A 23,405-nucleotide genomic window follows, 5' to 3' on the forward strand; every position below is an offset into this window, starting at 1 on the left:
CAGCAGTCACTCATACTTTAAAGATGAAATCGTGTTATCTGGTTAAAACATGTGATTCATTGTGAGGACAGATGTTTCCATATTTTCATAAGACAAAACAGCGGAGTAAATACTCAACATCTTTCCCAAAAATGAGAGATCGTAGATTAGCACATGTCGTATTTAATTAAGTTTCCACGTTTTTCTCTCCCCCCCCCCCCCCATCCTCACGCATGCTCAGTGTCTATCTTCGGCTGATTCACAGCAGCAGCAGCGTTGGAGATCCAGCGGTCCGACAGCACATGGATCCCCAGTGAGAACCTAGAGCTCTCCGGCCAGGAGGGGTAAGACTGCGTCCTTCATTGCTTGTAAAGTCGGTTACAGCAAAAGAAGGAGGCTGTGAGGAAAGAGAAAGATCACCGTAGCTGAAGTGCGATGGAGAAAAAGTGTGAAATGGACTGAGAGGCTCCATGGCCGCGATGACTCACTGGTGTTCAGTGCCGGCGGTTAGTTTGCGTCTGTGAGTTGAAATGACCGTTTAGAAGAAAATGTCGGCAGTGAGATTGAGGGCGACCTTTTTTCTTTTCCCGTTTCAATGTGAGCATTCAATGAATTTGAAATCATATTTCCTGCATCGGTGTACTCCAGTAAATAGCCTGTTGCATTCTTTTTAGCATTATAAGAAACGGTCAGATAAAAAGTGTGTGTTTTTTTGTTTTTTTTTTTACTTGTCTGGAAAGCTGAGACAAGCTTACTAGCACCATGGACAGCTCCTTGTTTTAACGACCCTTTTGATTATGTAGGCCATACTATTAAAATCAACAATAACAACAACAACAACAACAGTAGTAAGAACAGTAAGCAAGGTCAATAGTGTTCAATTCTGATTTTAACAATAAGTGTTTAGTTGGGTTAAACCAGGCTGCTGGTTTACTGGTGGTTACAAGGGTATTTAAAAGTAGAATGGGAGGCAGAGCCTTCAGCTTTCAGGCCCCTCTTTAGTGGAACCAGCCCCCAGTTTGGTTTTGGACAGACACCCTCTCTACTTTTAAGATGAAGCTTAAATGTCTTTTTTGATAAAGCTTATAGTTAGGGCTGGATCAGGTGATCCTGGAATCTGCCTTAGTTATGCTGCAGTAGGCCTGGGCTGCCGGGGGCTTCCCATGATGCACTGAGTATTTCTTCTTCACCTTTTTTCACTTTTCTCTCGCTGTCATTGCTATTCTCTGGCTCCCTTCCACTGTCTTCCACCCCTCACCTCCAACTGTTCACAGCAGATGGCCGCCCCTCCCTGAGCCTCAGGTTTCCTCCTGTTAAAAGGGAGGGTTTTTTTCTTCCCACTGCCCCCAAGCACATGCTCATAGGTGTTTAAGTGATTGTTTGGTGTTTTCTTTCTACTATTGTATTTATATATTTTATATAAATAAAGCTGAATTGAATTGAATCTTAGAACTTATAATGAAGAATATCAGTGGACTTCCACGTACGTAGAGGACTGCTTTGTCAGTTTTTGTTAAAAAGTTTTCATTGAGCCTTAGGTCTCAGTCAGACAGCACTAGAGACCAGTCAGTGAATCCCTGACAACTGCTCTGGGGAAAAATGTCTATTTCCCAACACGTTGCTGAAGGTTTAGTCACAAATAGGGTGATGAACCAAAAACCTCCTTGTGAGTGCTTTTATCACATTGCTGCACTTGCCTGTAGTGTTTATGGAAAATGGCCACTTGTCTCCAAACACTCGCTGATTAACCACCAAGTGGTACTGAAACTTGAAAAATGCAACAAAAACCGGAGAGCCTTCAAAGTAAAAGTTGGGCCTTAGAACTGAAACTACTATGTTTTAAAAGCCCTGCACATACCATTAACCACCACAACGAGACAATCCTTTAACTCTGCTTTCAGTGTCTAGTTTTAGTTTAGCCCTTTAGCTTTATTCATTGAGGACCATCTCGGGGATGCCCTCTTCTCCACCTCTGGCTTTATTATAGGCAATTTCAGCACAGTGGGATTAATCAGAAGTGGCTCCCGTAGCTCTGACCTTACTAGTGCTTCAAAGTGTTCCTATTTAAAATTACTAGAGTATCAGTGTTTTAAAATTTAATTAACCAAAACGAACAAACAGTAAACTTTGAGTTATTGTGTTATGAGTGGCTTTTTTTTTTATCTTAAAGCATAGCTGAATTATTGAGCAGTGGTGAATGAACTACTGAGCTCCCTTACATAAATAAAAACACCATTAGCACTGTCCTGCAATCAAAATTTTGCTAATGTAAAATTAAACTTCCCAGTATTCCAAATGTAGATAAAAATTTTTAAATATAAGCGCTCCAATTTTATACACTTGTTTATCATTAGATTTTTAATACTGCATCAAGTCAGACATGGTATTTTATAGCATTATAATTAATATTGCAACACGAAAAAGTGGGATAATAATAAATAACCAGTAACTATAGTTGTTATGTGAGTATATTATGAGATAAAAGTATGCCCTTGTATACAGCCCCACAATGTTTCTGTTTCAATGTTTCTATGCATACACCATGTATATAGTTTACTCACATATATGTATACATATATATTGCTTTTTTCCCATTTCTATATTGTTTCCTTTACTTTTGCACCTTTGTGGTCCACCTACTCAGTTTCGCTGTGCAAGAAACTGCACAATGACAATAAAAGCTCAAAAGTCTAAAGATGCTGCCACAAATGTGAAGGTTAGTAAATGTAATTGGTTTGTAATCACTGCTCTGCAGACACATTTAAAAGTAAAGGTGGAAATAAAAATATGTATTTGTTATTTTCTGAATTTGTGTTTTAGGGGGCTCATACGTCTAACTATCTCAACTTTACAATCAATTAAGGGTAATGTTCCAGTGAAAGATAAAACAGGGTATCAAACCATAGAAATAGACCCTTGGCTGGCAAAGTCTTCCCTTATTGAATTGTTTATTTGAAAGAAAATGTAGGCAAATGCTTTGCAAAACCCTTTTTCTCAGTGCTTTACATAGGATAAGATAAAAACATGCTGCGCATCATGTTCAGCTCCAGCATGCTTTCTTTGTGTCTTAGTTTTATTTTTATCATATCAACTTACAGCTATAAAGACACCAAACAGAGATGTGGTATATTGGATCACTTTTGTTAGTAACTCATTATTTTCAGCTTAAGCAGCAAAGGAAGGTAATAATGTAACGTTACCTGAACAGGAAGTTCTTTCCGTCATTTGGTCATTTCAAATTTAGTCATCAGGATTGATACTGCAGTCGGATTAGACCGCTGCTGTGCTACAGACTGAGTTCTGGCGTTTGTGCACAGCTCAGGGAAACAGTTTGAAGAATGAAATAAATCAACCCAACAGCCTTAGGAGAATAACAACAGAGGGACATGAATACAGTGTACACGCACTTGCATATGTGTGACTCATCCGTGGGTGGTGATAGAGTCACCTCAGGGCCGCGGTGGCCGTCAATCGTTCACATGCGGCAACAATAACTGGGGCAACCTGAAGACACGGGTGAAGGATTTATGACGAGTCTCTGCAGGGAGGGAAGGTTTTTATTGCAGGGAATCCATATTCAGCAGATAAACAATGTCTGTGTTCACAGCCAGGCAGCTGATATGTACACAAATCAGTCTGTTCAGAAGTACGGCTGGCTGTGTATCACCATTCTTATCGTATGAATTTCTATCTTTATTGTAGGTGTACAAGGAGAGAGATGGCTCTGTGCTCCGAGGCCTGTGCTTCTGGCTCAGGAGGAGAATCCTCCGGCAGTGAGGTGAGCTGCGCTAACACCGGTGATCATTCTGATCTGATTACAGCTGAAGTAGTGATTTTGGAGTTAGGCAGATGACAGGAAGCTCTCATAAAGAAAATGTTTGCGTGAAAGTCAGTGTAACAATAACAAAGTTGTAGCAAAAATAGTCTGAACATACCTGCTAATTACTTTGGCACTGTGACTGATGGATTGATAACTATATCTTGGAAACTAAGATAAATTAAAATATATACCAAACAAGTTGGCTCTACTCTGAGCCCATCACAGATGGCCGAACTTCTCACCCTATCTCTAAGGGAGAGGCCAGCCACCCTTCGGAGGAAGCTCATTTCTGCCGCTTGTATCCGCGATCTCATTCTTTCGGTCACTACCCACAGCTGGTGACCATAGGTGAGGGTAGGGTTGCAGATCGACCGGTAAATAACCTTAGAGATAAAGTGAGGAGTGGCCCTCTCTTTACCACGACGGACCAGTACAGCGTCCACATCACTGTAGCTGCAGCACCGATCCGTCTGTCAATCTCCCGCTTCCTTCTCCCGTCACTTGTGAACAAGACCCCAAGATACTTAAACTCTTCCACTTGGGGCAAGAGCTCGTCCCTGACCCGGAGTGGGCACTCCACCCTTTTCCGACTGAGGACCATGGCCTCAGATTTGGAGGTGCTGATTCTCATTCCCACCGCTTCACACTCGGCCGCGAACCGTTCCAGTGCAAGCTGGAGGCCATCACCTGATGAAGCCAACAGAACCACATCATCTGTGAAAAGCAGAGATCAGATGCTGAGACCAACTAAGCGAAAGCCTTCCGCCACTTGGCTATGCCTAGAAATTCTGTCCATAAAAATTACGATGATTCATGTGTTTATTTCAAATGTGATTTTTTTTCTCTCGTTTTGGTCACAACTTCCTTCCAGGCAGGTTCAAGCTGTCTTCGTTTTGGGGTTCGTTCCTATCTGCACCACTTCTATGAAGAGTGCTCCTCCTCCATGTGGGAGAGAGACCCGGAGGATCGGGGGTTCGTCCAGAGCCAGAGGTCAGCCCTGTGGTGGAACTCAGCAGTCTGGAAGGTAAAGCTACTGTTCTCTGTACATACCATGACATGGTTTTCAAATGTTTCCTGTGGCACAATAAAGTGCTACATTTCCTCTTTTACTGTGTTTCTGGTACTAAAATTTTAATTCCAAAAATAATATTGATAATATTAACTTGACCTCGGATCATTATATGACTCACAGCTGCATCAAATAATTCAGGGGATGAATTCTTTTATGAGGCTTACGGTGTAAAAAAAAATTAGATGTGGTCCTTTCACAGCTAAATCCATGAAAAGTTAAAATCAATATACATTTTTACTTCATTGGCTTTTCAGTCGAATTGACTTTTGAGTTCTTCCACATAAAACTGGACAGCCCTCGTCTTCACACATTGATGCCCTTGTCACTGTCAGCCCCGTGGTGCCCTGAGGAGTGAATGTGTCACCTCTGTGACACATGGTGCCTCTTACTGGCAGTTTGCAGCTGCCAGCAGTGAGCTTCACTGGTGTAATAACTCTGCAAAGTATCTATATTGTTTATATTTATATATTTAGGTATAATTACAGAAATTAAACCATCATTACATATTTTCACAACTGTGGCCAAATGCTATGTACATGGGCACTTTATTTCTGCAATACTAGTTAGTTTCTCGTATAAACTGATGCTTTAGATCACAGGTGTCAAACTCCAGTCCTCGATGGCTGGTGTCCTGATACTTTTCCATGTGTCCCTGCTGCAACACACCTAAATATATTTACTAGGTCATTAGCACGACTCTATAGAACTTGACTGCATGCTGAGGTGGTAATTCAGCTATTTGATTCATGTTACAGCAGCTCGTGAGTGAATGAACATGGTGCAATAAAAGTATTTTTAGAAGTACATTTTTCCAAACTCTTACATTTACGTACATTTATTTAAATTTACTTAAGTAGGGTTAGGGGTTACCAGGGACACATTTAAAAGTTTCAGGACACCGGCCCTCAAGGACTGGAGTTTGACACCCCTGCTTTATATCCTTCAATAACATTTCTGCTGGGCTAAGGTCATTGGTTTGACTCCTTCCTTTAAAAGCAAATGATTTATATATCATTTATTTTTTTTATTCAGGTATCAGATAAATGTCTGGACATTTTTAATTACAACATGCTAGTAAACTTCATAAAACTGATTGTTCCATTGATAACAAGCTGCCTCACTTAGCATAATGAGCCCAAATCATGACACTACCTCCACCATAGATGGTTTCATAGATGATATAAGGTTGTCATGTTGTAATCGTGTGTTTTCTAATCTCTTGAGCCTTCCTATTTAATCCCGGAGGTTCTATTTTGGTCTGACGTGTCCCATAAAATATTTTTTCCAACAGCCTTCTGGCTTCTCCAGGTGACCTGTAGTATTATTGTTGAATGTGATTCTGATGTTGGACTGATAAAAATGATTAGCTAGTGTTTAAAAAGGCCTTTTGCTGTTTAGCTGTTACCCTGGGCTCCTTTGTGACTTTCAGTTGATCTTGATCTTGCTGGTTCGTATACATACAGGGAAAAACCCAACAATCTTATGACCCCCTTTGGCAACAGTGGGAAGGAAAAACTCCCTTTTAACAGGAAGAAACCTCCGGCAGAACCAGGCTCAGGGAGGTGTGGGGCCATCTGATTGCTCGGTTGAGTCCAAAGTCTCCATCTATTAAAATCGATTAAAATTTGGCATACGTCCACAAGGGTCTTCAAGGTCAACGTAATAATTTCAAAAACTAACAAAAAATTTGATGCTTACAAATTTGGTGTGTTTTGTCAAAATATAGAAAGTACTGTATTATTGTTTCAAATATCATATTTGACCTCTGACCTTTCCTTCAAGGTCAGTAGGTCGATCTGAAGGTCAAAAAGATAATAATGATATTTACTATTTAAAATTATGTCTCTTACTGCCATTGTTTGTATGGCCGACATATAGACTTATAGGGGGTGATATATGAGGATTCCTAGTATCATGACACATTGGACCTCCGATGTCACTTTTTTCTTTCATATTCACCCCAAAATGTGTTACATCTTTAAAGAAAGTATTGTCAAGAGAACGAGAATGAGCTGGCTATGTACTTAGAAATCAACTGTAGAATCATTATCTGATAAGCCGAAGCCGATGTCCATTTATTTATCTATTATTTTTCTTCATTACCTACTCCTACATAATGTTTGTGTAATTAAAGCATTCATCCATCATGCTGTCCTTTTCTAATTTTTAGTGCACTGCAAACATGTTAAAGCACAAAGGAAAGAAAGCACAATACTATTCCCTTAAAAGTAAATGTTGCCCAGAGAGTAAGCTGCCTTGGCAGAGGTTTGTGCTCTCAGGGTTGTATAATTTTGCATCATTTTCCCAAATACACGAATGGCCAAATATTATACTTTTTTAATCATTGTTTTTCTTCTACTTTGAGGTGAAATTCTGCTGATGTTTCAGGTTGAAAATGCAGAAACTTCTCTCTGCGACTTTACTCATATAATGTAGTGCATACAGTGCATTTTTAAGCTTCATGATGAACAGCAGTCATGTGCTGGTATTTGTAAAGCAGCGGGATTCCAGGTCAGCACGTGTGGCAATTGGGATTTTTCTGCATTACAAACAACAAAATGACCTTTCTTAACAAGTAGTGAAGAGCACTGAGCAAACAGGGCCACCTATACAAAAATTAAATAGCCATATCTGCAAAAATGACCACCTCAGCTTCCTTTCTTTACCCTGTCTACCCTTAGGTGTCCTTGGCCCTGGGTGTCCTCATCTTGACTGCAGGTATTGCCACACTGTCGGTCGGCTACTCCACTCCTCCCAAAATCGAGTCGTTCGGAGAGGGAGATCTGTTCTTCGTGGACACGCAGGCCATCAGCTTTAACAAGGGGCTGCATTTCAGCGCCGCAGCCGGGATTGGGCTCTCCTGCCTCGGCTCTGCCCTGGCTGCAATGGGGGTTGTTGTTTGGATCCTCCCCAAGGCCAACTTGAAAGAGAGGCTGTCCCACAGACCAGGGGGAGTGGAAGGGAGAAGAGAGTGTGGGTCAAAGTGGAGGGGCTTTAAGGATGTTAGGGATGTGGTCACTAAGCCACCTGGTTCAGAGGAGGGGAAGGTGCCCTTTACTTTGTCGAAGGTGGAAAATGTGCAGCCCGCTTCTTAAAAAAGATCACGACTGAGCTATAAGGCTTTTGTTCTAGTCCTGGGGCCTTTTTTTTTTTTGCATGGTCTTAACTTCTTGTCTTACCTCTGTCAAAGGAAATGTGTTATTTCAACATGCAGATTGTTCAGATGGAGGCTGTTTTGTCACCTCAGTATTACAGTTAGACCCCTGCAGTTTGATTGGATTGGACTGGATTGGATTGACTAGCCTCTCTGTAGTTCTAGGGATGTGATTTTGTTTACAAGCACCAGTCAAGAAAACCCACATATATTATGATTTAGTGAAAAAAACACATAAATAAATACATTAGAGGATGTTAAAAAACTTTAAAAAAAAACCTCAGATTTACATTACACATATAAAACCTACATTTGTTGTTTGTTTTTTTAAAGATACATAGCAATGATCTGAAATGGCAAGAAGAGCCAAATCCTCTCCCCTCCCCCGCAGCAAGGAGCGAAGCCTTGCATGAAGCATGAAGAGAGTTTTGAGGGTCTGGACAGACTGGCCTTTTCCCTCCGAGTGGCTCTAATCTTACAAATATGTCATTCAACTCGATGCCAACAGTGTTTTGGGAACATTTAACACTCTTTTCCAACCGTCTTTTGTTATCTGCACCGAGGCTGCCAAACCAACAAATCATTGTTTATTTAGAGCTGATGAATAAAACATTTTCAATCAGCTTCATGATTGGGCTTTTTGCACATGAAATCATTCAGTGTCATTTTGTTGTTCAGAGTGATGCCCAGGTACCTGTAATGGCTCACTATCTAGGTGTAGCTGTGGATTCGATGAAAGTGGGTGCAGAGACAGAAAGATTTCAGAGAAAGCTCCTCTTTTGTTTCTGAGTGAGTATATGTCATCGCACAAACTGACAAAATTATCTGAAGCTGGACCACGGTTCACTTCATGGTTTGAAAGAGGCTGATAATCACCAACGATACCAACGCTGGTGTTGTTGCTGGATCGATACTAGAACGATAGGACCGATAATGTGTTTGTGTTGCACAGCACTGCAAAGAACCTCAGTCCAAACGTTAATAGTCATTGCAAAAATAACAAAGTGAATAAAACACACCCATGTGGTGATCCTGTTGAACTGTAGACATGATAAAAGATGGATGTCCGTACCGTGACTTCATCAAGCCTCCAGATTAGCACTTTTGGCATCTTGGTGTTTTCAAACTGGATGCGCCCACTGATTGATAGCTCTGACCACGAAACTGTACGCTTACAAGCCATTAGCCAATACTTCATAACATTTTCTGAAACTTAAAATGACCATAATTTACTAAATGAACTTGCTCTTTTCAATATGCCTAAAAAAACAAGTGATTGAACCAGTAAGCTCACAGCTATCACCTCCTTGTAGTGAAAAGACTGCAGGTTCAAGGCCCATCCAGCACTGACTATGTCCATCTTTCGGGTTGTCATCAGGGCTTCAGACAAGGTGTCATCAGACCTCATTTTCAGTAACCCAACATATAGTACATTTGCAGTATTTCAGAAAGCCTGTGTGTTTAATATGAGACTGGATGCTGTCAAAAAATGAAAAGAAGTCATAAGCATGAACATAAGTGTGTCTTCTTGACCACCGACCAGATCCAGAAATGTGGTGTGGCATCTACTGCCTCCATCTTTACTTCTCTTTGTTTAATATGTTGAAAAGCTTTCAGAGAAGATAAGCTGTAGAGGTATTTTTAGGCCCCAAGACTTGAACCATAAGGCACGTAGTTATCGTAAACACCTCGTAGTGCAGCATAGAGACATAGCTGTTGACCGGGTAGACTGTGTTTGTCCACTAGCATTAAGAAAATACACTCAGTTCTTAGAAATGTATGTTTTTATTCCTCCTATTTCATGTTGTTTTTGCCTTGTGTTTTGTATTTTTTTTAAATAGCGGTACTGGCTTTCAAAGTACTTAGTGATGCTGGTGATGATGTTGTGTGAACCGCACGTGAATCCTGGCTCTCCGCTCATAAAGAGAATCATTAACAATTATGTACCTGCAGCTACACACATCTACACATACGCTCAGCCTGCTGTGTTGAACACAGTCACACGCACTCTCACTCTCACCCACACACCCACACGCACAGACGCACAGTAATTTGTGCTCCATTGACAGTATCACCTCCCTTCTCCACACTGTAATCTGGCTGCGTAATTGCCTGCAATCTGTGTCTCCAGGCAACAGTTGGGCTTCAAGTGCTCTATTTTGAACTCCGAACAAAGACCCTTTTCTGATTGGTCCCTCACGTCCCCTCTCGTTATTTTTACTCCAATCAGATTTTGTGTTTACAGGCGGACACAGTAGCAGCGAGTGAGTGATGAAGGGCTGAGGTGAGAGGAATTTGCACTGGCACCTTAGAAGCCCCCTGTCTGATTAGGTCCTCAAATTTCAGAAAAATAGACTACAACCTAGAAAAAAAAGTATTTAAAAAAAAAGAGCAACCCCGATGTCCTGATATAATGGGAGTAATTTCACTGAGTGTTTCTATTGCTGTTTCATTGTTTTGTTGTGTTACTGGTTATGGTGAAGATAATGGAGTAAAATGGGGTTTCGTGTCACTGGTGCAAAGAAAATCACCAAAATAAACTTGTGATCTGCAATTTTTAAAGTGTTTGGATCCATTTAATAAATCTGTGCCACAACGACACGTATGCAAAGCTATCTTTAAACTGGAATAATTCATATTTTCTTGTCTCTCTGTTATGTCCGACTGTATTACAGCAGTTAAACCATTTATGCTTAAACCCAATATTCACTTGTTGTATGTGTATGCTTGGAAGCAGGCATAGAGATATGACCTAAGTGGTTTCTATGGAGCTTGTAACGATAGAGAAAATGTGTCCACTGTGTCTCATGTTTACAAGAAGGAGAGTATTGGAGAGGTGGGGCAGAAGCAATCCACAGGATGTACAATCATGATCTGAACAAGAGATTTTGATTCTGTGTGACATACTTGTTTAACCTTACATACGTCAATCAAACCAGTAAGCGTCAAGAATTAGACTGCTGTATGCTGTATGCGGATGTCTTCTGAAGAAGAATCCCACTGGTTTGATGTTCTTTGGCTTGCTCAGGATGTCTTTCCAGTTTTTTCTTCACATTGATTTCGGAAGGAAAGCTCCCTGAATCAGAACAAAGATTTATTTCCTGTTCAGCTCCTTTTTGTTTGTTATGAACTTAAGCTGCTCGGCAGTCGGTGGTCTTGCGCTGACTGCACGTCTCTATTGATCTTCTAATTTTATTATTTCAATGTGGGTGAAAGTGCCTTTTCTTTGGAATGCTCTTTCATAATTGCCACAGACTGTGAAGGGCAAATTAGCGAGACAGTGCATGCTGCTAGGCAACAAATACAACCAAGAGTGCACTCGTGCGTGTTTTTTTAAGCCCCGGTGTAATAAATCATAAAGAAAGGAAAATAAAAACAGTTAGATTAGGTTTGTGAAACCAAAGTCAAGTCTAATAATTAGTCTGGATTCCTATTTTTTAAACTCATAAAATTATGGATCTTTTCTACACACTTTTACTAAGGAGAAGTTTTTTTCTTTTCTTTTTTTAATGGGTATTAAATGTTGGAACAGCTTATTGTTACTTTTAACCTCCATCCATCCATCCATTCGCTTCTGCTTATCCTTTTCAGGGTCGCGGGGGGCGCTGGAGCCTATCCCAGCTGTCATAGGGCGAGAGGCAGGGTACACCCTGGACAGGTCGCCAGTCCGTCGAAGGGCCAACACACAGGGACAGACAACCATTCGCACTCACATTCATTCGCACATTCACACCTAGTGGCAATTTGGATTAATCAATTAACCTATCCCCTCAAGCTGCATGTCTTTGGACTTTTAACCTATTTTAACTAATTATTTTATTAATTTTTAACAAAGCAAGTATTCTGGTTTTATCCTCTTTTAGGAAATTGTTTTAGTTCTCCAAGTGATAGACCAAGCTGAGCTCCAACAAAGAGCTGAACATTGCACTGAGAAGCAGCAGCCTGCTTCTCTTTAACACGTCTAACAGCACACTGTCTGTCTGCAACAAACAGATACAGCATAACTTTGTTCACTTTGTCACTTGCCCCTTTGGTTCTGTCAGTAGTGCTGTGCAATACTGCAAATTGTGGTATTAATCCAATAACAAATAAATACAAGGTCACTGTTGCCAATACCAATATTGATACTGGTGCTTTTAACCTGTAAAGGCAAATTATGTAGAGGAGACCAGTGTGTGATGATTTATGAGATGAGTCATCACACATTTTAATGGCCACTAAATCACTTTGATTTTACTTTCCACAATTATTAGTTAGCACAGTAATACACAAATGCTAAAATGCCTAAAAAATAATGACAACAGCAGCACGTTTAAGCTTGATCAGCTGTTGTTAAATTTATTTAATATTAATTTCTAGTATCAGCTGATGTTTGCTGGAGCCACAGCTGTAAAGCTGCTGGTCATGATATGGTTTGGTTATCTGGTGAGAGGGAAACATGAAGATGAAACCAGGAGATGTCCTTACTGAATCATCAGAGCTGAACAGGTGATGGAGAAACAGGTTTACCTTTTAGGTGACATGGATGAGTTGAAGGGAAGTTATGAACTGTTTCTGAGAGACAATTAATCCCAGGATCCTTTTCTAAGTAGCTGACAGCTGGTAACTGTACAGGGGCAGGTCTAGCAAAGTGTTGCCAGGAGGGCAGGTAGGGCATTAACAGGGAAAGGGGGGCACAAAGAAATACTTTCTTATTCTTCTTTTCTTTTTTTTATTAAATAATTATCTGAAGCTTACAACCAAAGTTTTTATTTAAATTAAAAAATCTTAAAAAAATAAATGGTCGCGCCACCAGTGCACATCGCAAATCAGCTCGCATAGACACATTAGTTGTGCCTCTTCTTAATGACGGTATCTTAGCTAAAAACCCAACTACCAGATTCAACTTTTAATTGGCTAAAAATAACTTAGCCTACTGGTGAGAGGGACGCTGTTGGCTTTCCACATTCCGACACTTCAAAAGCTTCAGGAGCTGTCTGCTCAGCACAGCATCACGGAAATACATGGATACATCCATAGACTTGAGACACAATGCGTTTTTGGGACTTTCAGGTGTTTGGACCAATGTTTTATTTTCTGATCAAACCAGAAATCTTTAATGAGCAGCTGGATTTGTCTCGCATTAACTGAGTTAATGCCAGTTAATGCAACATCGAAGCAGCTGGAATCCACAGCTGTGTGTGTTCATGGAGCTGCATTTTCACCTGCTGGACGTCACTATCTGACAAGTTTAACTGTCTTCAGAACATTGCAGAGGCCTTATTGACAGTATTTGGCTCTACATATCTGTGTGAGCAGATTTTCTCTCACATGAGTGTCCTCAGGTAGCCGTCTGAATGCTGGACACTCGGAGACCTGTGTCTCTGAGTGGGAGACCAGAGATCACATTAACATGTGTGACTCTGTATTAACAAACATGCCATATTGGCCCAGTTTAATTTTCTTATCATTGTTGTGAGGAGACCATAAATAGCATTTGTATTTTCTGTTGTTCAGTTCATTTGCTGTTATGGATAAAAAGTCTTTTTTTTTGTTTCAAAATAACTGATAACTATTCGCTGATAGCTGCCAACATCTGCGAACAAATATAATCCTATAAAGTGGCTCTATATAGTGTGTAACTGTTAATATAGAGCGTTATTAAATTTATTGCTAATGCAGTGATATGGCACACTGACCTCTGAGGAAATTTCGGATGGCACTCGTCATCAGAAAGGTTGCCTACCCCTGGTATATAGTAAATTTTATCAATTGATTAGTAAAAAGAGTTAGGGAACATACATAAATATATTTATGTCCTATGATCATTACAGTAGGATATTGAAATGAGATTAAAATTTGGTGAAAAAGGCCAAGATTTTCGTGAAATACGCTGGATGTCAAAGTAACATTTTGAGTCACTTATGTCGTCAATGCTTTGCTTAGACATGAAGAACTCAAAATCAAGCTGAACTAGAAGAGGATCGCATCTTTAGTTAAATGCACATTGCAAAAAGTGTTTATATAATCTTATTATAAGATGCTGCATTGAGGTAGCTGTGAGTATGTGCAGGAGTGTGTTTGTGATAGTGAGAGAGAGAGTTGTGTTTATGCCCGTATGAGTACATCGTGTTACTTTGGTGAGATGAATCACAGCTGTGAGTGTGACTCATCTCGTCTCCCAAGTCACACAGCAACATGAAAGACACCTAATGTTCTCTGACCGAGACAGTACACACACAGTGCACATTCATTGTTGGTCACAAGTTGTTCTCATCATCGTGTTTTTTTTTATATCACATTTGGCTTTTAGTTTAGTTATTGTCTGATGTATGATTTATTTTTTATTATTTTTTTGCATTTTATTGTCGGACTGACACACTCATCATCCGACAATCTGCTCTTGATAAAATATAATATTTTGTTTTGTTTTTTTGTTTTGTTTTGTTTTGGTGGCTCTGTTATAATGGTTACACTGACCACTGCACTACATGCACTACAATACCTCTTGTATTATAAGTTATAACCATAAATGAACTTTTTTTCTTTAAAAAAAATAATAAAAGCAACTACAGGAATGCATATTGTGTGTTATGTTTGAAGAATATCTCCCTTTCTTCCTTTCTTCCTGTGGCAAAATCATTAACACATCATGCCTGCATGTAACATCCGTGCCATCACAGGGACTATTTTCTCCCCCAGTTGTCAACATGCTCCTTACACCTTGAGCTCATGTTTGAGTGGCTGATTTGAGCATGCTAGGTTTATTAGCAAGTGCATGTATGTGCATAATGGGATAGAAAAGTGTGAGCTGCGCCAGCATTTCCTGTGAAGATGGTAGGCTGATACGCTCCACTGGCGGCAGAGCTCGGAGTGTGAGTCACACTGTTGTTACAGAGAGAACCATACAACCGAGGACTGGGTTGCAGGCCCATCCATCCCAGCGCTGTATCTCTACTTGTGAGTCTACAGATTTGATATGATAGTGTAGCATCTCATCTGCTATGGAGTACAAAGCTGGAATTTCTTTTGAATAGGGTGTTGGCAGAGCTTGGATCAAAGCAGCTTGCTTGGCATGAGAAGTAAATTTAATAAATTCTAATTTTATATTTCATCATAATTCTCCACAAGTAATAGTAAAAAGAAATTCAGCATAAAAACAAGTAAAGTAACCATTATACAGAATAGTTATTTTCAAAATCATAAATATTGTATTACCAGATCACAATTATCGGTTCATTAATATGTCTCATCACTTAGATGATGCAGATGGAGATCGTTTTTGTTACATGCTGCTCGGCAGCACATCTGTAATAACACTGCATATTTTACTAATAGATTTATATTTTAAACCCAGAAAATCAGAAAGCTGTTTCTTTTACACAAATCATTTTAGATATATTTTTAAATGGGTCTAAAACATGTTCAGTGTCTTACACAGAAATAAACACCAGGCTAGTTGCTCTGCAGGCCACTTACAAGCACAGAATAATGCTATTACTCTACATGTGGCATAATAGCACGTGGATGCTATTATGATAGCATCCACGTGCTACAGTAACATATAATATTACCATGCTGATATTTTCAGGTATGGACATTTTAGCACCTTGAATTAGTGTGTTAGAATTCGCCCAGCTTTGCTAATTGTTCCGTTGATTATAGAATAAAACACGCTGAATTTTAAATGTGCTAAACAAAAACTTAAGAAATCCCTAAAGTTGTAACAGTTTGTCCTGGGGCGATGATGAGTGTGTGCATCATGTTGGGTCGGTGTCCTTTTAGAAATTAGTGAGGCACAAAAGTAAACATGGAGCTAGATTTGAAAGGTTTTCTTTAAAGGTCCAGTCAATCATATTTTGAGGATGTTTAAGAGAAAAAAGACTTAATTAGACACAGAATAGTGTGTAATTATTTCTTACAATAAACTGATGGATTCTCATGAAATTCCTATTAATGTATTAAAAATCTACACGAGCAGGCACCGGGTAGTGGAATATGTGGCTAGAGACCAGCCACATGTATAGCACACTAAAGGCAGAGGAGAAGAGAAGTGGTAGGCATTCATGTGTCATCGACAGACATTTAAATTCGTGCTTGCACCTCCAGACTCAAGACGTGAAGCATGATACCTGTTTAATCATTAGAGAAGGGGTTCCCTGCACCAAAGAAATGAAAACGCAAAGGAAAGAGACAGCGCCACCAGCATCTTAATAAAATGTAATCCTCTACCTCCTTACCTCAAAAGCCTGATCTGCTAAACTGAAGTCGGGGTTTTAATACAAAAAACATGCATAAACATGCTCATTATTCCTGATATTGTCACAACTGGACATCAGACTTCATCAGGAAGCCAGTGGGGATTTGGCAAATGGCACTAGAGGCCAACTTCAATCCTATAGCACAAATCACCATCAAGTGTGGGATCTACCAAGGAGATGCTGTGTCCCAACTGCTGTTCTGGATCAGTCTGAACCCACTCAGTGAGATCATTGACAAGACTGTCTATGGAATGGAGCAGGTGAGCGGCTCCAGCAGATCCCAGAACGAATAACTCTGAGAACTCTGTCCAGAAGAGCACAGTCCAAGTCGTAGAGGACACGGGGTTGAAAGACTGCCCTCGGGGGTGAGAGACCATCAGTGCAGTGAATATAGAAAAGCATGGCCTTGCCTCACTATTACCTATACAGCACTGACCTTACAGACAGACTCCAGAAAGATGTGACCAATGTGAAAAACATAGAGCTGAGGGTGGGGAATGGCATTCATGTGAATTTCAGCGGAGGGGGAAAAGACAGCAATGCAGCAGCAGATAGAGTCTCACTTCCACTTTCATTTGTCATTACATGCCCTCAGGCTGAAATTAACATTTGCTTCTAAAAGTACCAAACATGCACAGGGCTCCATTACAAATGAAGCAACAGCAGGCAATCACATTGCCAATGAACCCATCAAAATTTTCGAAATGGTTACGGTTGACCACGCTCGTGTCTCACCCATCAGGACATAAAGAGATGTTATTTCCCTTCGCAACCACAACTCAATCTAAGCATTTGCAGTGGCCACATTCTTATCTGAGCAGCGCAATATACAGCCCATCATCACCATGAAATATTCAGCTGCAGCCCACTGTGTGCTGTATTCCTGCAGGAAGCTGACAGATTGCCCAGTATTATGAAGAAAGTCATGTCAGTCAAATTTTTCACTTCATTTCTCTATTTTAGTGAAAGGAAAGTTTTGCTTTCTGGCAATATAGTACAGTGTGTACCAGTTTAGACAGAACTAGCCCTCACATGCACTCTCTGTACTTTCGAGATGTCCTCTTCCACCCCCAATCACTCAACCTCAGCTCAGAGGCTCTGAAGATGCAACGAGGTCTGCCGGGCAGTCCAACACCCCGTTTCATCAGCCAAAAGTCTTCATTACCAGAGGCCGACCTGCGAAAGAAAATCCACAGAGAATATGAGGCAAAGGAAAGAAAACAAAGATGAGTAGAGGTATAGTCTCCAATTAGACACTTAATTTACAAGATTCTGAGTGGAAATTGCAACAATTAAATCACAGAATACTGAATCAGCTCAGAGCAAATGAACCAAAAAGCCAATGCTTAATAAGAAACCTGATAAATTCAATGAAAACAACCAAATTTAGAGAACATTAATGATCATTTGTCACATTGAGAGGTCTTAGGCTAACCCACTGTGGTTATTTCTGAAAGTGACGTTGCTATGGTGCTGAGGTAATTAAGTTTCCTTATTAGAAACGCTTCAGGTAGTATTGAAAAGAAAAGAGAATGAGACCTTCTTATATTTATAAAGTTAACTGATGAATCTGAATAATTGAAGCTCAGTCAATCATTTTCTGAAACACTTCAGTGTTTTCTCTTCAGAAAAACTAAAGAATGTTTTTCTGAACAATTTCAGCTGATCACATGTGCTATTAAAAAAAAGAAGTATTTTTAGGGTAGGCACAATTTGTATGGTTAAAGACCTAATTGTTCATTATTGCAATAATGCCAAAAACACATGAGCTTCTTATATTTTAATTACTCTCATGTTTGGCTAATGTTGCTTTATTATTAAAGATTGCTTGCAGTCTTACATCACAGCCCTCTGAACACTCTGAAACAACTTTGAGTGCTGGCAGGAGGTCAACAGGAGCTTCTACTGGAAGAGAACTAAACTTTGAACTACAAAGTTATATCAAGACTAGTTTTCAGTTGAAGCAGCGGGGATGTGAAATTCCAAACCAGTCAACCAGGAATTCTTTGCTGCTGAGTTTAGACACTTTGAAAGAGTTTGAAAACATGGCTTGAGGCTACTATTGTAACTGTTGTGCAAGTAGGCGCTAACTCAAACTTCAGTTCACACTTAGGTTTATAGTTCACACTTTAATTCTGAACAAAGTTTGCAGTCCTCAGAATGACTACACTAGAACATCCTGACCACCTGCACACAGAGCCTTTAAGCCCTGTATGGTGGAAGGTGGGGCCTCCATGGATCCATCTTTTTTGTTCAGCACATCCTACAGTTGCTCGATTGGGTTAAAAGATAGAGGGAAAAAATGAAAATAGCAAACAAATCAGTGCATTTCATTTTTTGGATCAGGATTAGTTGCCCCCTGCTGAAAGAATGTAGGCTTAATGGTCTTTAATTTGACATGAAGTCATGTTCCACTTCGATCAATACTCTGCTGGTCGAAGCCTGCCCTCAGCTCCGGCCTTGAGCAGTACTAGTATTCTATTCAGATCAGTTCAGTTTTATTTATACAGCAGCAAATCACAGCAACGGGTCCTTTAAGGTGCTTTATATTGTATTAATAAATACACAGAAAACCCAACAATCATATGACCCCCTATGAGCAAGCACTTTGGCAACAGTGGGAAGAAAAAACTTCCTTTTAAGAGGAAGAAACCTCCAACAGAACCAGGCTGGAGGACTCTAGTACACAAGTAGTACAGAAAACGACTCTGAGGACCATGTAAGGGTTAAGAGTTTGCTGTGTTTGTTCACAGATTTTCTGTAGAGCTTAAGGTTTCACGCCTGGTAATAAGAATCCCCGAAACAGACAATTTATGCAAAAGTAACAGTTTACACAGACACGAGGTGTTTACTACTTTCATTTTAACAGAACTCATAAGACCGCAGAGGCACCGGAACAGAAACAAATACGTACAAATCCAAAGCTTGTGGTCTTAAAAACACCCAAACGTCACATGAAATCTTATATTTATAATGTTGTAATATTAATACACCTGCACGCCCACTTTGATTGGAGCAACTACTCACTGCTTCCCTGGTGGCTGCTGCAAGTCCTTCATGCAAAAGCAGGAAACAACTGAGTGAAGAACGAGGACTGCAGAGCAGACAAGCTGAGGGGAGCAAAAAAAAAAAAAATTAAAGCACTTCATCACAGGATAACTTCAGGAATACATTAAACATTAGATATTGGTGATATATAACTCTGTTAGGTGATTTTGGGCTGGATCTTAATTTCAGTTTTACTAACTTGCGAGAAAGAAAGAAAAAAAAGTCTATCTTTCTTGCCCAACAATTTCATTTACCGTGTTGATCCACCTTGGTTAAGTATTTATGAGGGGAGGGTGACAATAAGGTGGCTAAATTCAAAGCTGCAGGTGTGCAAAGGCGGATCTTAATAAAGAGGTAAGTAGCATGTTGAATTATTATACTAGCTTAAGAATAATGTGCTGTGAAATAAGTGGGAATGTGTGGCGCACGCTGTCATAACAGCGCATCTCAATGAGAATTAAATCTGAGTTTAAATGTAAATGTGTATGTTTAAAGGAGGGGGCAGCATATGAGATTACCCGACTTAGTGAGGCAACTGTCATAGCTGATAAGAGTGATGAATGGCAAATAAGGATTTTTGTGTTTAGAAGGTATCGTGGTTGGACAGTGTTTTCTTAAAGATTATCTCTTTTTTCCCTTCCCTACAATGTCAATTTAAAGGCAATTGACAGGAGAGTCCAAACACGTCGCTCGAGCTAATCAAAAGTTTGCATTGTGAAAAAATGACACCCCCCCCCCCCCCCCCCCCCCCCCCACACACACACACACACACACAGAGCCGCCTTTGTCTGAAACCCATCAGGAGATTTGGCACAGTCAAACACCTCTGCGTATTTGCAGTCACCACTGGTTTGTTGAGCATTAAAAATGTTAATTGGAATTTTGAAAAAAAAAAAAGGAAAGAAAGAAAGAAATATATCGCATTGCCATCCCACCTCCTCCAGTCACAGGCTGTCAAAATGCAATATTCCAAATTAGATTGTATTTGGATAATCTTTTGAACTGTAATAGGTTTCCAGCCTGCAGGCATATTACTATTGGCACATCATTATTAAACAAAAGTGACACCGAACCATCACTTTGCAGGCGGCGCCAGATAAACGCTCGACACCATGCAAATAATATTAGTTCTGCTTCCAGAGTCACTGGCTTATCTCTGGGATGCTATATTGGGTTCATATCCCTGTCGGCTGGCGAGGGCCTTCTGACGGAAGTGTCTAAATTTATGAGTAGCCCGTATGTGTGAGGTGCATGTGTGCGTGCGTGCCCGTTTGTGTAACGTGTGTATCCCACACTAAGGCTTTTATATGTAAATACTCTCTCTCTCTCTGTGTGTGTGTGTGTGTGTGTGTGTGTGTGTGTGTGTGTGTGTGTGTGTGTGTGTGTGTGTGTGTGTGTGTGCAGCTCCATTCATATGTAAATAGGCAGTGTATGCATGCCTGTATGTGCAGCGGCGACCCATATCATGGCGTAATGAGATCCGCCACTGTTGGTTACCCTCAGACAGTGGTAATTATGGCTGCAGTGAAAAGGAGTGATGCTGAAGGCAGGATGGACGCTTACACACTAACAGATTGAACCACACACAGGGCCTCTGTTCACACACTGACAGCCCGGCTCCAGGCAAAATGACGACCCGTCCCGTTTGGCACCGGGATGGCAATATGACTCGGTTAACCACGTATGATAAATTAGACGTGCGTCCGCTTTCTAATCAGCTTTCCAAAACCTCCATACCTGGTCGAATATTCAATTCCAGCGAGACAGAGGACATTCACAGACATGTCGTGTCAGTAAAGCGTGGATAAGAGGAGACAGCGTGACGCAAAGAGCTGCCAATAAAAGACAAACAAGCAATACAAAAAAGAGAAAAGGCATTTGTCTTTCATCTGAACTCGTTCAGTTTGAAAGTGCGTCCAGGAACGCCAAATTGAACATTACACCTTTCTAACGGCGAGTGAAGTGCTCTATAGGTTTGGTGAAATGGGCCAAAAAAAGCGCATTCTTTGTTGTAATGGGTGAAAACCTGGTTTGTAAAACAATGAACGGAGCATTCCACAAAAAACATCATCGTTTCCATGGAGCTATTATACTCTACAATAAAATGTTAAAAATAATAACAGCAAGAGAGCGCAAACCTGCTCCGAGCAGCTCTCTGGGCAGCATTTACTTTTAAGGGAACAGCATTATATTTTGAATATATTCATGTTGGTTTCTTTCACATCATGACGGACGTTTACTTTGATTACACAAACATTATGTAGAAGTACGTCGTGGACAATATGTGTAGATTTCTTTTTTTTTTTTTTTTTCTTTTTTTTTTTTTTTTTCTAAATGACATCAGAAACAGCAGTATGCGACATTACGTGATGGCAGAGCTTCAGTTCATCCTTTGTCATTTTTTTTTTTTTTTAAATAAATAGGACAGGGGGAATGAATGAGAGAGAGAGGGGGAGAGAAAGAAAGAAAACCAAAGGGGAGAAGAGACGGTGAGAAGGGGGGGGGGAAGAGAGAGAAAAAAAAAACAAAACTCCTGGGTCACCTGTATGGAGAAAAAAAAAAAAAACAAACAAACAAAAACAAACAGAGGAGACAGCAAACAACAAAGAGCAACATAATAATAGAGAAAACAAAGCACCATCACAATAAACTAGCTAGTCATAGATATCAGTATTTACTAAGTAATAAACGATATTGTGCAGCACGCAAGATAGACAGCGCACAGTGTGCTTTGAGGCAGCAGCCAAGAAAGCTTTAGTCCGCGTCTGTGAATACCCATGTGTGCATACCTGTGTGGATCAGCATGCTTGCATTCCAAAGGTTTCTCCATGTAATGATCTGCTAGGGAGTGTGGGGGGGCCACAGCCCCGTCCTCCAGGGTGTGAAGCGGGTATGGAGGAGATCAAAACTCCAGACATCCAGAGGCCCCCAGAACACAAGAGACCATGGAAGACCAACAGAGGGGCAGCCGCGCCACTGTCCCAGTAAGAGCTGAGGAGAGTCCCAGATGAGGGCTCGCCCAGCAGCCGCGGAGCAGAAGTCAGGGGGAGTTGCAGTGACGCGCCCGTGAGCTCCGCCGGCCCCCAGCTGCGCCTGAGTGACCGAGCCCTAGGCCGAGAGGCCGGGGGCACCCCACCTCCAAAGGGGCCCGAGCGAGCCCCAGGCCCCGACAAGCGGCCGCCAAGGAGTGAGCCGGTGTGCACCCGGACGCCCACCCCCAGACACAAAGAACCACCAACACACCGACACCTGAGGGAGTCCGCCACCGGCAGGGGAAGTGGTGTCAATACAAACAAGACAATACAAATTGATATCATTGCGTTGGTGTTGTTCTTGGATCACCAAGAATGTTGGTTCAGGTTCAACACTGCAAGTGACCAACCACAATATAGTGATGTCATAGTTTCGTGACATGGAAGCACCATCACACCCTGGTCGACTGCAATGGTGATCTTGGAAAAATATTACTATGTTGATCCAAAAACAACAACAAAACAAGGATATCAGGTAGACCATCACCACATATAGTTTCATGCTTTCCATTTTAGAATTTGACTGGTTTGGGAACACTTTAGAATTAGATAGTTCAGATGGGAATTAACTTGGGTGGTGACTATCGTTTTTAAAGGCAATTTACAGGCTATATATATCCCCTATGCTATATACTACTGCCAACAATCATCAACACACTGTTCAGATTTATGATTTGTCCAGCTTCTAAAAAAAAGAACTCCAGTAAAAACCTAATTCTTAACTAAAGGTTTATTTAATTCAGGATAGCATTAATGCAGGCAAGCTAGAAAGCCAAGCTCAGCAGCAATTCTTGCAGATCAGCTGATCTTTATACCAGATCACATCAGCTCATGCACATGGCTCAGCTGATGTCCTTTCACACATTCAATTGGTAAATGTCATATAGGGTATGCCATTTAAGCTGCTTTAGCATGCTTGCAGTTGCTGCACATCTGCAAACTGCTGACTTAAAGTCTGATCAACTGTTGTTGATGCCTGCTTTGCTCTGCTCTGTCTTGGGTGTTTTCATGGTGGGCTCCCTGCTTCTTTCCTGCATGCACATGGAAGGAGCAGGCAGTC

General features: G+C 40.7%; 1 protein-coding gene across 4 annotated transcripts; it reads left to right on the forward strand.

Moving 5' to 3' along the window:
• The first annotated feature begins 224 nt into the window (after positions 1–224).
• On the forward strand, positions 225–10,579 carry nrsn1l (neurensin 1-like). Of its 4 annotated transcripts, none has more exons than XM_085395913.1 (4): positions 225–323; positions 3,682–3,757; positions 4,671–4,823; positions 7,553–10,579. In XM_085395913.1, the coding sequence occupies exons 2-4, from the start codon at positions 3,698–3,700 to the stop codon at positions 7,964–7,966; spliced, it is 627 nt and encodes a 208-aa protein (XP_085252039.1). In that variant the 5' UTR covers positions 225–323; positions 3,682–3,697; the 3' UTR covers positions 7,967–10,579. The 4 variants fall into 4 exon arrangements, with proteins under 4 accessions (XP_085252039.1, XP_085252040.1, XP_085252037.1 ...); XM_085395914.1 differs by lacking the exon at positions 225–323 and adding an exon at positions 352–485; XM_085395911.1 differs by lacking the exon at positions 225–323 and adding an exon at positions 356–499.
• The last annotated feature ends 12,826 nt before the right edge of the window (positions 10,580–23,405 follow it).

This window comes from Rhamphochromis longiceps, linkage group LG22, assembly GCF_057381845.1.
Source record: "Rhamphochromis longiceps isolate RC_006_pf linkage group LG22, R_longiceps_female_GT1.1, whole genome shotgun sequence".
In the NCBI taxonomy this organism is placed as follows: Eukaryota; Metazoa; Chordata; class Actinopteri; order Cichliformes; family Cichlidae; genus Rhamphochromis; species Rhamphochromis longiceps.